At 35.4% G+C, this 12,277-nt stretch overlaps 1 protein-coding gene across 8 annotated transcripts in view; it reads right to left on the bottom strand.

The window, feature by feature from the left end:
• Positions 1 to 12,277, bottom strand: part of LOC133180793 (mitogen-activated protein kinase kinase kinase 15-like) — a 39,013-nt gene that overhangs the window by 18,331 nt on the left and 8,405 nt on the right. For all 8 annotated transcript variants that reach the window (XM_061315255.1, XM_061315256.1, XM_061315257.1 and 5 more), the window contains exons 10-27: positions 12,154 to 12,266; positions 11,500 to 11,659; positions 10,318 to 10,399; positions 9,345 to 9,422; positions 8,664 to 8,824; positions 8,179 to 8,274; positions 6,688 to 6,775; positions 6,149 to 6,282; positions 5,600 to 5,727; positions 5,331 to 5,434; positions 5,076 to 5,214; positions 4,874 to 4,935; positions 4,449 to 4,514; positions 4,178 to 4,278; positions 3,696 to 3,764; positions 3,532 to 3,593; positions 2,990 to 3,059; positions 1,917 to 2,006 (exon numbers count right to left, since the gene is read on the bottom strand). In XM_061315255.1, the coding sequence (XP_061171239.1) occupies positions 1,917 to 2,006; positions 2,990 to 3,059; positions 3,532 to 3,593; positions 3,696 to 3,764; positions 4,178 to 4,278; positions 4,449 to 4,514; positions 4,874 to 4,935; positions 5,076 to 5,214; positions 5,331 to 5,434; positions 5,600 to 5,727; positions 6,149 to 6,282; positions 6,688 to 6,775; positions 8,179 to 8,274; positions 8,664 to 8,824; positions 9,345 to 9,422; positions 10,318 to 10,399; positions 11,500 to 11,659; positions 12,154 to 12,266 (1,803 nt within the window). The remainder of the gene's footprint in view (positions 1 to 1,916; positions 2,007 to 2,989; positions 3,060 to 3,531; positions 3,594 to 3,695; positions 3,765 to 4,177; positions 4,279 to 4,448; positions 4,515 to 4,873; positions 4,936 to 5,075; positions 5,215 to 5,330; positions 5,435 to 5,599; positions 5,728 to 6,148; positions 6,283 to 6,687; positions 6,776 to 8,178; positions 8,275 to 8,663; positions 8,825 to 9,344; positions 9,423 to 10,317; positions 10,400 to 11,499; positions 11,660 to 12,153; positions 12,267 to 12,277) is intronic.

The raw sequence follows: 12,277 nt of genomic DNA, 5'->3' as shown, positions 1-12,277 counted from the left end.
TAAAAAAAGGGGGACATCAGATATAGATATATACACAAACTAACCCCTACCCATAAACCAAGGGGGACATCAGGTATAGATATATACACAAACTAACCCCTACCCATAAACAAAGGGGGACATCAGGTGTAGATATATACACAAACTAACCCCTACCCATAAACAAAGGGGGGACATCAGATATAGATATATACACAAACTAACCCCTACCCATAAACAAAGGGGGACATCAGGTAGATATATACACAAACTAACCCCTATCCATAAAACAAAGGGGGGAATCAAGTGTAAAAATATCGTAAAACTAACCCCCTCCCAGAAAATAAAGGGGGGAATCAAGTGTAGAAATATCCTAAAACTAACCCCCACCCAGAAAACAAAGTGGGGCATCAGGTGTAGTTATATTCTCAAACTAACCCCCACCTACAAAGCAAAGGTGGGTATCGCATATAGATATATCCTAAAACTAACCCCAACCCAAACAAAGGCAGCTAAGAGGCTTTCAGAATCTTTTTAAGTTAAGCTAGATCCACAAAACAAAGTTTGGGCATAGGCAACAAAATCACCAAAAACTAATCCCCATCCATAAAGTTAAGGCAATCATCAAGAAATCTCACCATAACTTCCCTACCAACAAATTTAAGAGAGCATAAAATCTTATCAAACAAACTCCATCCCTCAAACCTAAAGTAGACACTCGTATTGTTATAAAAACCCCAACCCACAAAGCCAAGCAGGCCCCAAATAACCATTTCATCATCCATATCCACAAAATAAAGTGAATGCTCATAAGTTATGAACACTTTTTTTAAAAGCACCAGTATCCCCTCCCTAATTGATTAACAGTTGCTAGTAAGAACTAGAAGAGGGGAGGGTAAAATTTCGAAAGAAAAGCAGGATTAATGCTAATAGCCAGCACATGGATGTTAAATTGAAGCATGGCTGCCGTTTGTGTGGGTTTTTTTTTCTGCAGATGTGTGTAAATTAAGCCAAGTGTGTATATTATAGACCTTCTAGATTTCATCAAAACAAGGCAGGTTGACCTACTTCTTAATCAAAGTCAGGGTCAGGGTTCACACAGAAAGGTCTACCCATTCTAGACATCAAAGGACACCCAAGTAGCCCGATATTTTCTGTATAATTTGCCCATGTCCCAGGTATGGCCTACATATTCCATTATTGTCCGAGACTCATACTACACTGGGTAGACTGTGTCCCAGGTATGGCCAGCATATTCCATTATCATTTGTAGCTCATAATTGACGGGATAGACTTATTATCACTTCACACTTATAATAGGCCTTCCTATTCTGAATATCATCCATGGTTTACACCTACCTGTAATAAGCTTAGTTTTCTTCTATATATCATCATTAAGCTTCTATTCTGAATACTCAATTAAAGTTGATGTTATTGTTGTATAATATTTTTTTTTATTATATATATCATTGTTAGATGCTATCAGGGGTATATTTAGAGGGGGGAAATCAGTTTGACTTTCCAGTGTTGATCACAAACACAATTCTCCTCAGACTTGTGAAGATCTAGCTATTGATAAGTTCTGCATGCTGTGCTGAGTACATTGTAGATGCTGTTAATTAACGCTAAGGTGGGCACAACAGATGACTCTCACACAAGTTATGTCCCTTTGTGGCATAACAGATCATCATTTTTTCCCTTTGAAAATTGCCAATATATGGATTAAATTTCACTGACTTTTATTATGCGTTTGGTCAATAATGAAATAATAAAAAAATCAAACATTTTAATTTGTAAATTAAGGGTGGGGGGATTCTGATAAACTGACAAAGGGAGATAACTTTTAGTGAGAACATTCATAAAAATCAAAGGAAAACTCAGCAACTGAACACATTGAATTAAATGAGGAAACACGAGCACATCCAAAGGAGGGTTACCTTTCCCGTTCTTTCTCTTCTGTCGCATCATATTCGTCCATATCCATTGTGTCATTACTACCGATACTAGAGGCGGGGGAGCGTGGTTCTCTATAAATAGAAACAGTCACATCATCACAATGTCAAAGGAATTCAGAGTATAATTCTCTATAAATAGAAACAAATCATCACGTTCCAAATTCTTACTGTGCCAGGTATGTCCAGCCTTAGATTTCTATAAATAGTGACACTGATACATACTATGGAGAGGGCTTGCACAGGCAATACCTAGGTAAAGTCAGTCCTAATTAACCCTGACCCATTTACAAGTTATACTGCTTAATCATCTAACTAACCCTGACCCATTTACAAGTTATACTGCTTAATCATCTAACTAACCCTGACCCATTTACAAGTTATACTGCTCAATCATCTAATTAACCCTGACCCATTTACAAGTTATACTGCTTAATTATCTAATTAACCCTGACCCATTTACAAGTTACACTGCTCAATCATCTAATTAACCCTGACCCATTTACAAGTTACACTGCTCAATCATCTAATTAACCCTGACCCATTTACAAGTTATACTGCTCAATCATCTAATTAACCCTGACCCATTTACAAGTTACACTGCTCAATCATCTAATTAACCCTGACCCATTTACAAGTTATACTGCTCAATCATCTAATTAACTCTGACCCATTTACAAGTTATGCTGCTTAATTGTCGTAAGATATTGTTGGAAAAAACCGAAACATAAAATTACCGGTATAGCTGTGTCAGACGATATGTAGCAATGTATATATGTAACAGAGACATGTATGTGCCTCTGCTGGGGATTGAACCCGGGGCCTCTGGCTTGCCAGTCCAGTGCTCTACCAATTGAGCTAAAGGGTTAACCCACTAGCCCAAGCTAGTAGGATGCCATGTATCGTATACTATCACATTTACATGTACATAATGACGAAATGATAAAAGTCACTATAAATAGTAACAACTGTTTGAGTGTATATTATCCAACCTTTTCTTCTTTGGTAGCTGCAGCTCTCTCTCACTCACTCATTCTCTCTCTCTCTCTCTCTCTCACCTTTTTTTCTTTGGAAGCTGCAGCTGCATTGCGTTCTTGTGCTGGATGTGCCCTTCCTGTCCAGCTGGCACTAAAATAAAACAGAAGAACAATGTCAAATAAACAAAGATAAACTGGTAATACCACACTGAAGACATCATGACTGATAATCAATGACAACTCATATATGGCAATAACAGCTGATATCTAGCAATTATAACTGATATTTAGCAATGACACACAGAGCTAGCAAGGACAACTGATTTGTAGCATTGACAACTGACATCTAGCAACAACAACTTATAACTAGCAATGATGACTAAATAAAAATCTAGTGCTGACAACAGATATCTTACAATGACAACTGATATCTAGCAATTTCAACTGATATATAACAATGACAATTGATATCTAGAAATGATGACTGTTATCTAGCAATGACAACTGATCTCTAGCAACAATTACTGATATTATACAATGAAGGGATGAAAGAGCATTTTCATCATTTGTGCTTTCATCAAACTTACTAGAAATGCTGAGGAAATATTCACCAACATACTTACTAGAAATACTGCGGAAATATTCACCATCATTTGCTCTCTTCTTTTTCTTCTTTGATAATGTTCTACAACAGAAAAGGTCGATAGGACAATCACTTGAGTACAACAACTTTCTGAAGCTTAATCTTAAAGATTGGTCACTGACTATTTAGTTAAATTAGACTCACTCCACAATAAATGGATGTTTCAGTAAATCCTCTGCAGTGGCCCGCAATTCTGGCTTTGGTTCAAATGTTCTAAAATAAAATAGAAATAAATAACCTTACGTATGTGTTAGAATTTACCACATGAATAAAGAAGGCACATGTCAGTTGTGTTCATCTCCCTTTTAACCTTGTGTAAAGTTATATGATATAATCATATTAGTCATATTCTTCTTTAACAGAAGTAACTAGAAATATGTCCATAGGTCATGAATGCCCCCCCCCCCCCCCCCCCTCCCAGGGTTCATAAGTAATGAAACATGAAAATATGTATTTGTAACTGATCTAAAACACAAATTTGAGAAAAGCACTTTCACTATAAAACAACAGAATCGCTTCAATCAACAAAATTTCCTTGAAAATCTCCTCCAGAAAATATACACATACACTGAAATTGCCTTTAACAATTTCCAATTTCAAACACAAAACTGCAATATTTGACCTACTTGAGTAGGAAATCTTTGGCATTCTGTGACATTGTGTCTGGGATTTCTGGGTGCATTTTGTAGAAACCAACTTTAAACATAGCTGCCTCAGGACTTCCAAGCTTAGAATGTAAAAACAAAGTTATCATACTCAAAGACAGACAGATGGGGCTCCGTAAACCATAAACTACATAAAGCCATAGGAAATACAGTGATACTATTGTACTTACATTTCTAAAAGAATGTTAGATACATAAAAATAAACAAAAACAAATAAATAAGGTCAGCTTACCTCTATAAATGGCAACTTTCCTGTAGCCATTTCTATAACGGTACAACCCAAGGACCAAATGTCAGCCTAAAATAAAAACAGTATCATGTCTATAACGGTACAACCCAAGGACCAAATGTCAGTCTGTATAAAATACAGTATCATATCTGTGCAAAGCATTCAACTTCTCCACAAAATATGACAAAGTTAAACTATGTATTCTGTCTAAATCCATGAATTTGAAAGAAACAACATCCTGTTCATACAAATTGAACAAAAATGTCTGCTGTGGCCATGTTTTACCTGATGTTGTATCATACATACTACTGAAATGCTGAGAGATATTTCCAGTTCAAGGTCAGATTGTATTAAAGACTAAGAACATTTCCAGAGAGTCACAGAGTAGATTCAATGTTGGTTAATTCAATAAATGTAAAATTACTCACTGGAGGACCGTACCCACGAAGGCCCTTGTCTATCACCTCAGGAGCCATGTATTGAATCGTTCCTATAAATAAACAAGAAATAATTGTGAAATACAAGTATGTACCCTTAACCTTATTACAATATGAAAACTATATTAACTTCATCACACAGTCGAGGTTTAAAAAACACTTTCAAAATTACTTTTCAAGTCTTTCGTTTTACCTGCAAAAGTCTCAGCACAGGGATTAATGCCAGACAGACGCTTGGACGTGCCAAAGTCGGAAATCTTCAGAAGACCGCTGTACGTATTGACCAGGACATTGTCGCCTTTAATGTCACGGTGGACGATTTTGTTATCATGCTACAAAGAAAGTCAGACTTTAACAACAATATTCTGCAAGATACCTAGCACCTTAAGGTAACAATATTTGATGACAACCTCACCAGGTATTTGAGGCCCTCTAGCAACACACTCACCAAGTATTTGAGGCCCTCCAAAATCTGCTTTGTGTAGAATGCTATTGTTGTCTCATTGTCTTTCAGTGGCCCCCATTTGGACAGCAGCAGAGCAGAAAGGCTTCCTACAAATCAGACTCACTAAAGTCACTCATTGAGAAGTCCATCATTAGCCAAAGAATTTGTCACTCAAATGAAAATCTAAATTCAGATTCTTTGCCTTTACAAGTTTTGCAAAATCAGTGAACCCTATTGATGACCTATTATAGATGACCTTTGACCTTACTGACCTCCAGGAACTTGTTCCATGAAGATTTTGAAGTAGCCATCCTGGCTGACCGAGCCGAGATATTTGACGATGTTTTTGTGACTTAGTCGGCTGTGGAGCTTAATTTCCTCATGAAGGGGCTGCACCTCCCTGTAAAATATACATGTAGAGTCAGCTATGGAATTACAGTGACATTTATGTATCTCCCTGTAAAATATACATGTAGAGTCAGCTATGGATTTACAGTGACATTTATGTATCTCTCTGTAAAGTATAATGTAGAGTCAGCTATGGATTTATAGTGACATTTATGTCTCTCCGGAATATAAAGTCAGCAAGAGATTTAATACAACATTTACAAATAAAAAGGGCTGCATCTCTATGTACTCAGGAATAATAAAGTCAGTTATACAATTTAGATTCAAAGTGACATTTGTGTTTTAAAACCTGCACCACAGTTAAGTGCTATATATTGTCAGCAAGAGATTTAAAGTGACAGTTTGTTATGGAATGGCTTATCTCCCCTGTAAAGTATCAAATAAAGTCAGCAAAAGGCTTCATGTTTTCTTACTGTGTATTTTTCTCTGGAATTTCTTTGACAGCAATCCTGACTTGAGTTTTTGTGTCACGTGCTGCATAAACCACCCCGAAACTGCCTCGTCCTAACACAACTCGCTGATTTTTCTCATCCAATTCATACTGGTACTATAAATAGAAAACAAATTCATCAAGGCATACTTATACTGGAAAAAGAAATCAAATCTAATACTTATAAATGTATCAAAGTAGAGATACATGTACTCTTCAGCTCATGTTTAATTGTTTATGTCATACTCCCCCCCTCCCCCCCCCCCCCCCCCCCCCATCCCATATACTCAGTGGTACTTACCATTTTGATTCAATACTCATTTATTGAGAACTTAGTACTTAAGACTGCCTGTGTGAGCATTACATATGCACTAAGGACACCTGTTTATTTATAAGTACAAATGTACTTTGGATGAGTACTACTCAATTAAGGTAAGTACAAATGTACTTACTTTAATTGAGTAGTACTCGTCCAGTACATATGCACTAAGGACTCCTGTTTATAAGTACAACTGTACTTACCTCTATTGAGTCGTACTCATCCAGGGACTCAGAGAAGACTTGACTGTCTGCCTGATCTTTGATCATGTTGGACACCATGTTATAGAATCTGTAAGATAACAACAATACATAGAGTATGTTATAGAAACTGTAAGATGTTTAATTATAACAGATATATAATAACTTAACAATCTAGAACACGTGTAAGAACACCAACACATAGAGTATGTTATAGAATCTAGAAGATATGTAACAGCATAAAAATGTGTAATAAAATCAGAAAGATATGTAAATATAACACAGTGATATATAACTGCACTATGGTATCTGTTAAATATATAATAACTGTATGGACCATTATAATAATTACAGTGACTAACTGTATGCCCCATTATAACATATGTACGTGGACTTACTCCCTTCTCTGTAGCTCTAACGAGACTTACTGTACGCTATACACTAGACAAAATTGCTAACGCACCACTTATTATTCTTATTTGTGAACTGATCATTTTCCTGATTGGTACTAGTATATAAAATATGCCATCTTTTCCAAAACAGTTGGATTGACAAATGTCTTGGTGTCATGTCAAGACCCGTAAAGGACCTTCTTGTCCGAAAACCAATTTCCCGACGTGCACTGCACACCGTTTTTGCCAAGATATGAAGTTGGTGATTACCGATGGTGGTCCGTGACGTTGCGACGGGAGCAGTCTCCCATTTGAAAATCAAATGATATACCCTGATTGACTACCATATCGCTTAGTAGTCATCCAGTGCCTTGGTGTCCCTACCAAATCCACCCAACTTCCGCTTGCCCCAATTTTGTGGAACAATCTTGAAATTATTGTGTGGTGCTCACTTAATGCTGTCGATATCTATTGTAAACATTTTTATGATCGTTAATTCATTTTCAACAATTTTTCACCAGAGAAATTCATAATCATTGAATTCTTTTAATTTTTCACAAATTTCTTCAAAGGAACCGCTGCAGACACCATACTGGCTGCCTTAGCACGCTCTTCTAGAGTCAAACACCGCATACGGTGTAACTTTTTTTCTGAGTTTTTAATTAGTACAAACATAAAGAACACAACCACAACGAAAAAAATAGAAATTTATTCCCCAAAAAGGTATGGATATGATTTAAATTTTTTCTATGAAGTGGTTATGCTTCAGTAAACATTGTCGTTATTTATCAGTTAAAGCATTTAAAATGTCTCATTTTTTATTAAAGTAACATAATTATATATCAAAAACATCATAAACAAGTTTTGAAAAGAAAAATGTTAATTTCTTTGGGTGGTGCGTTAGCAATTTTGTCTAATGTATATGTATAACATGTATGTGGACTTACTCCCTTCTCTGTAGCTCTGACGAGACTTACTGTACGTTATATATGTATAACATATGTATGTAGACTTACTCCCTTCTCTGTAGCTCTGACGAAACTTACTGTACGTTATACATGTATATGCATAACATGTATAATATATATATATATAGACTTACTCCCTTCTCTGTAGCTCTGACGAGAAGAAAATATGAAAATCGTCAGAGTTTTCCTGGACGTAGAGAAACACCGCCCTGCAGTCTCTTCTGTATAAACTGTAATGAGATCAAACCTTTCTATCAAACTGAATGAAAAAATAAACCAAACAACATATACATTCTAACCAAATCAAAAGTCTATGTTGACACTAGCTGCACTGCTTTGAACATCCGACAGTTTCAGAGAAAAGTTAACTTGCAATATGTAACTAGCTTAACAGAATTATGTTTTTTTTCTGTTTACTTCACTTGTATAAGTTTTATATTTAAGTTTTACATGTATATCAAACCAAAACTGAAGGAGGCATATCGTTTTTGAAGAATTATATATTGCCTGATTAAACCCATACAGGGGGAGATACCTGACTCCCTTGATAGACATGGCTGGGAACGTCCACTCATGATCTTAGATAATACCTGATCAAACCTAATAAAGGGGGAGGTACCTGACTCCTTTGATAGACATGGCTGGGAACGTCCACTCGTGATCTTTAGATGATTCTGACTCCGGGTAAACGTGCCACAGTCGGACCTCCTTAGTATCCTCGTCCCAGTTCACCTGTACATAACTAGGCATTAACACTTTATTGGGCTCCTGAATCAACACCTGCAATTACAACAATAAATGATTCATATTCTAGAACACAGTGCGGCATTAACACTTTATTGGGCCCCTGGATCAACACCTGTAATTATGATAATATAAGATTTATGTCCTTGTCCTAGTTAACCAGGACATAGTGCAGCATTAACACTCTATTGGGTTCCTGGATCAACACCTGCAAATATGATAGTATAAGATTCATGTCCTTAATTCAGTTCACCTGGACATGTAACTTGCCATACACATTTGGTGGCATAGTTAAACATTTGGGGGGGGGGAGGGGGGCTATTTTAATAAAATTTATCCTGGACAGTATTCCTGAAGAAAAATCAGAAAACATTGGAATAATTCATTAAAAATCTCACATTCAACAGTTTATCCCAGTATTTCTAACAAAAACCTTATCTTGTGAACTTTTCCCATACAAGGAAGGATTTCACAAGGATGCAGATCTAAATAAATTGTCTAAATTGTCAATTACAGTAATCTAAAATATCTGTTACCATGGTAATTATGTACTTACTGGAAATGAAGAGCTGGTTAACTCTTTAGAATCTGTCTTACACGCCTCAGCGAAAAACTCCATCCAAAAATTAAACAACTAAAAAATAAACAGATATAACAGGAATTGTACCCTCTAAAACAAATTCAACATTATTTATAAACCTAACATAATCATTATTACTTCCTGTGTAACTTGATTACATTATTGTCCTATCTGTTTCATTGTTACAATACCTCCTGTTCTTTAGAACACTTGATCATCTTTGTAACTTGATTACATTATTGTCCTATCTGTTACATTGTTACTATACCTGTTGTTCTTTAGAACACTTGATCATCTTTGTAACTTGATTACATTATTGTCCTATCTGTTACGTTGTTACTATACCTGCTGTTCTTTAGAACACTTGATCATCTTTGTAACTTGATTACATTATTGTCCTATCTGTTACATTGTTACTATACCTGTTGTTCTTTAGAACACTTGATCATCTTTGTAACTTGATTACATTATTGTCCTATCTGTTACGTTGTTACTATACCTGCTGTTCTTTAGAACACTTTACCATCTTTGTAACTTGATTACATTATTGTCCTATCTGTTACATTGTTACTATACCTGCTGTTCTTTAGAACACTTGATCATCTTTGTAACTTGATTACATTATTGTCCTATCTGTTACATTGTTACTATACCTGCTGTTCTTTAGAACACTTTATCATCTTTGTAACTTGATTACATTATTGTCCTATCTGTTACATTGTTACTATACCTGCTGTTCTTTAGAACACTTGATCATGTTAGTTACATTGATTTTATCATATATTACTTTATTGAAATTCTTTAAAACACCATGTCATGTTACTTTACTGTAATTTTCCTGTAACTTTGCTATATTATGTAAATTACAGTAATTTTCCTATGATAACTTTGGTTTGTTACTTTACAGTAACTGCCCTGTAACTTTACTATCTTGATAATGTTACATTACCTGAAGTTCTTTGGAGTAACTAGGTGTCTTCTTCTTAAATCTCATAATTAGAGATATGTTACCCACTGTAGACTTCAGGTACCTGTAATCAGTAATTAATCCTGGTAACAACAGAGTGTCAATAACAGCAATGTAGATATCCTCTAAACACAGTGATTGGATAGAGAGGAAAATAACAGTATTTTGACAAATGTATCTATTTTTGGGTTGGGTATTGTACCAGTTTTGAGTTTGTTTTGGGATTTGTATGTGTAAGTTTTGAGTTTGTTTTGGGATTTGTATGTGTAAGTTTTGAATTTGTTTTGAGACTTGTATGTGTAAGTTTGGAATTTGTTTTGGGATTTGTATGTGTAAGTTTGGAGTTTGTTTTGGGATTTGTATGTGTAAGTTTGGAGTTTGTTTTGAGATTTGTATGTGTAAGTTTGGAGTTTGTTTTGAGATTTGTATGTGTAAGTTTGGAGTTTGTTTTAGGATTTTTATGTGTAAGTTTTTTTAAGCTTGTTTTGGAATTTGTGTGTGTAAGTTTTTTGAGTTTTTTGGGGATTTGTATGTGTAAGTTTGGAGTTTGTTTTGGGATTTGTATGTGTAAGTTTAAAGTTTGTTTTGGGATTTGTATGGGTAAGTTTTTTTTAGTTTTTTGGGGGGACTTGTATTTGTAAGTTTGGAGTTTGTTTTGGGATTTGTATGTGCAAGTTTTGAGTTTGTTTTGGGATTTGTATGTGTAAGTTTGAAGTTTGTTTTTGGATTTGTATGTGTAAGTTTGGAGTTTGTTTTGGGATTTGTATGTGTAAGTTTGGACTTTGTTTTGGGATTTGTATGTGTAAGTTTGGAGTTTGTTTTGGGATTTGTATGGGTAAGTTTGGAGTTTGTTTTGGGATTTGTATGTGTATGGGTAAGTTTGGAGTTTGTTTTGGGATTTGTATGGGTAAGTTTGGAGTTTGTTTTGGGATTTGTGAGGGTAAATTTGGAGTTTGTTTTGGGATTTGTGAGGGTAAGTTTTGAGTTTGTTTTGGGATTTGTATGTCTAAGTTTTGAGTTTGTTTTGGGATTTGTATGTGTAAGTTTGGAGTTTGTTTGGGGACTTGTATGTGTAAGTTTGGAGTTTGTTTTGGGATTTGTATGTGTAAGTTTGGAGTTTGTTTTGGGATTTGTATGTGTAAGTTTCCTTGTGTTATCACTCACCAGTTTGGCGGCTCAAGTCGAAACATACATTCAGCAGCTTGTACGGCCTTCCCATAATCCTGTGCAAGGACCGAGATCTCGAAGAACGTAGCAACATCCCAGTAGTCCTGTAGTGACGTCAGACTGCCTTTCTTACCAATCAGATTATTTAACACCAGACCTGAGTAAATAATACAATGTAACACAGTCAGACTGCCTTTCTTACCATCAGATTATTTAACACCAGACCTGAGAAAATTTACATAATACAATGTAATACTGACCACAGCTCTCTACTTAACCCTTAAAACACAAAACATATACCCTAATATTTACACTTGCAAATACTTTCCTTTATATTAACCCTGATCAACATTATTTAATCATGAGACCTGACGATTTTGTTTCTCCTGTTACATTGATAGAAAAAAAAACACATATACAGCTGTAAGCTTTTGGTGTGTCTGAGGCATGATGGAAACAAGTTATTTTTTAAAATAACTCGCTTACATTACTTGTTTATGACTTAACAAAGAAATAACTCATTTAGTTAATTCGGTGTGTCTGAGCTACTACCATGTACTACTCTGAAGTTATATTGTTTATTTATAATTAGTTGTAATAATTAAATTCCTTTGTCTTTGGTGAGGGACATTTTATACAATAATAGTGTACCTATTCTTTGAAGCTCTGAGCAAGAGGCAAAATCCTTCCCCGAGATGACTAACAATGTAGCAAGATTAATCCCAGCGTACTCGTTAGGCTGTCTATCAAAACCCTTTCTGTACCTGTAACAGAG

This window comes from Saccostrea echinata, unplaced genomic scaffold (assembly GCF_033153115.1).
Source record: "Saccostrea echinata isolate AGI-Se365-2 ecotype Australia unplaced genomic scaffold, CSIRO_AGI_Sech_v1 ptg000007l, whole genome shotgun sequence".
Lineage (NCBI taxonomy): Eukaryota > Metazoa > Mollusca > Bivalvia > Ostreida > Ostreidae > Saccostrea > Saccostrea echinata.
Note: the sequence above shows the minus strand (reverse complement) of the source record. Positions and strands in the feature narration are given on the sequence as shown.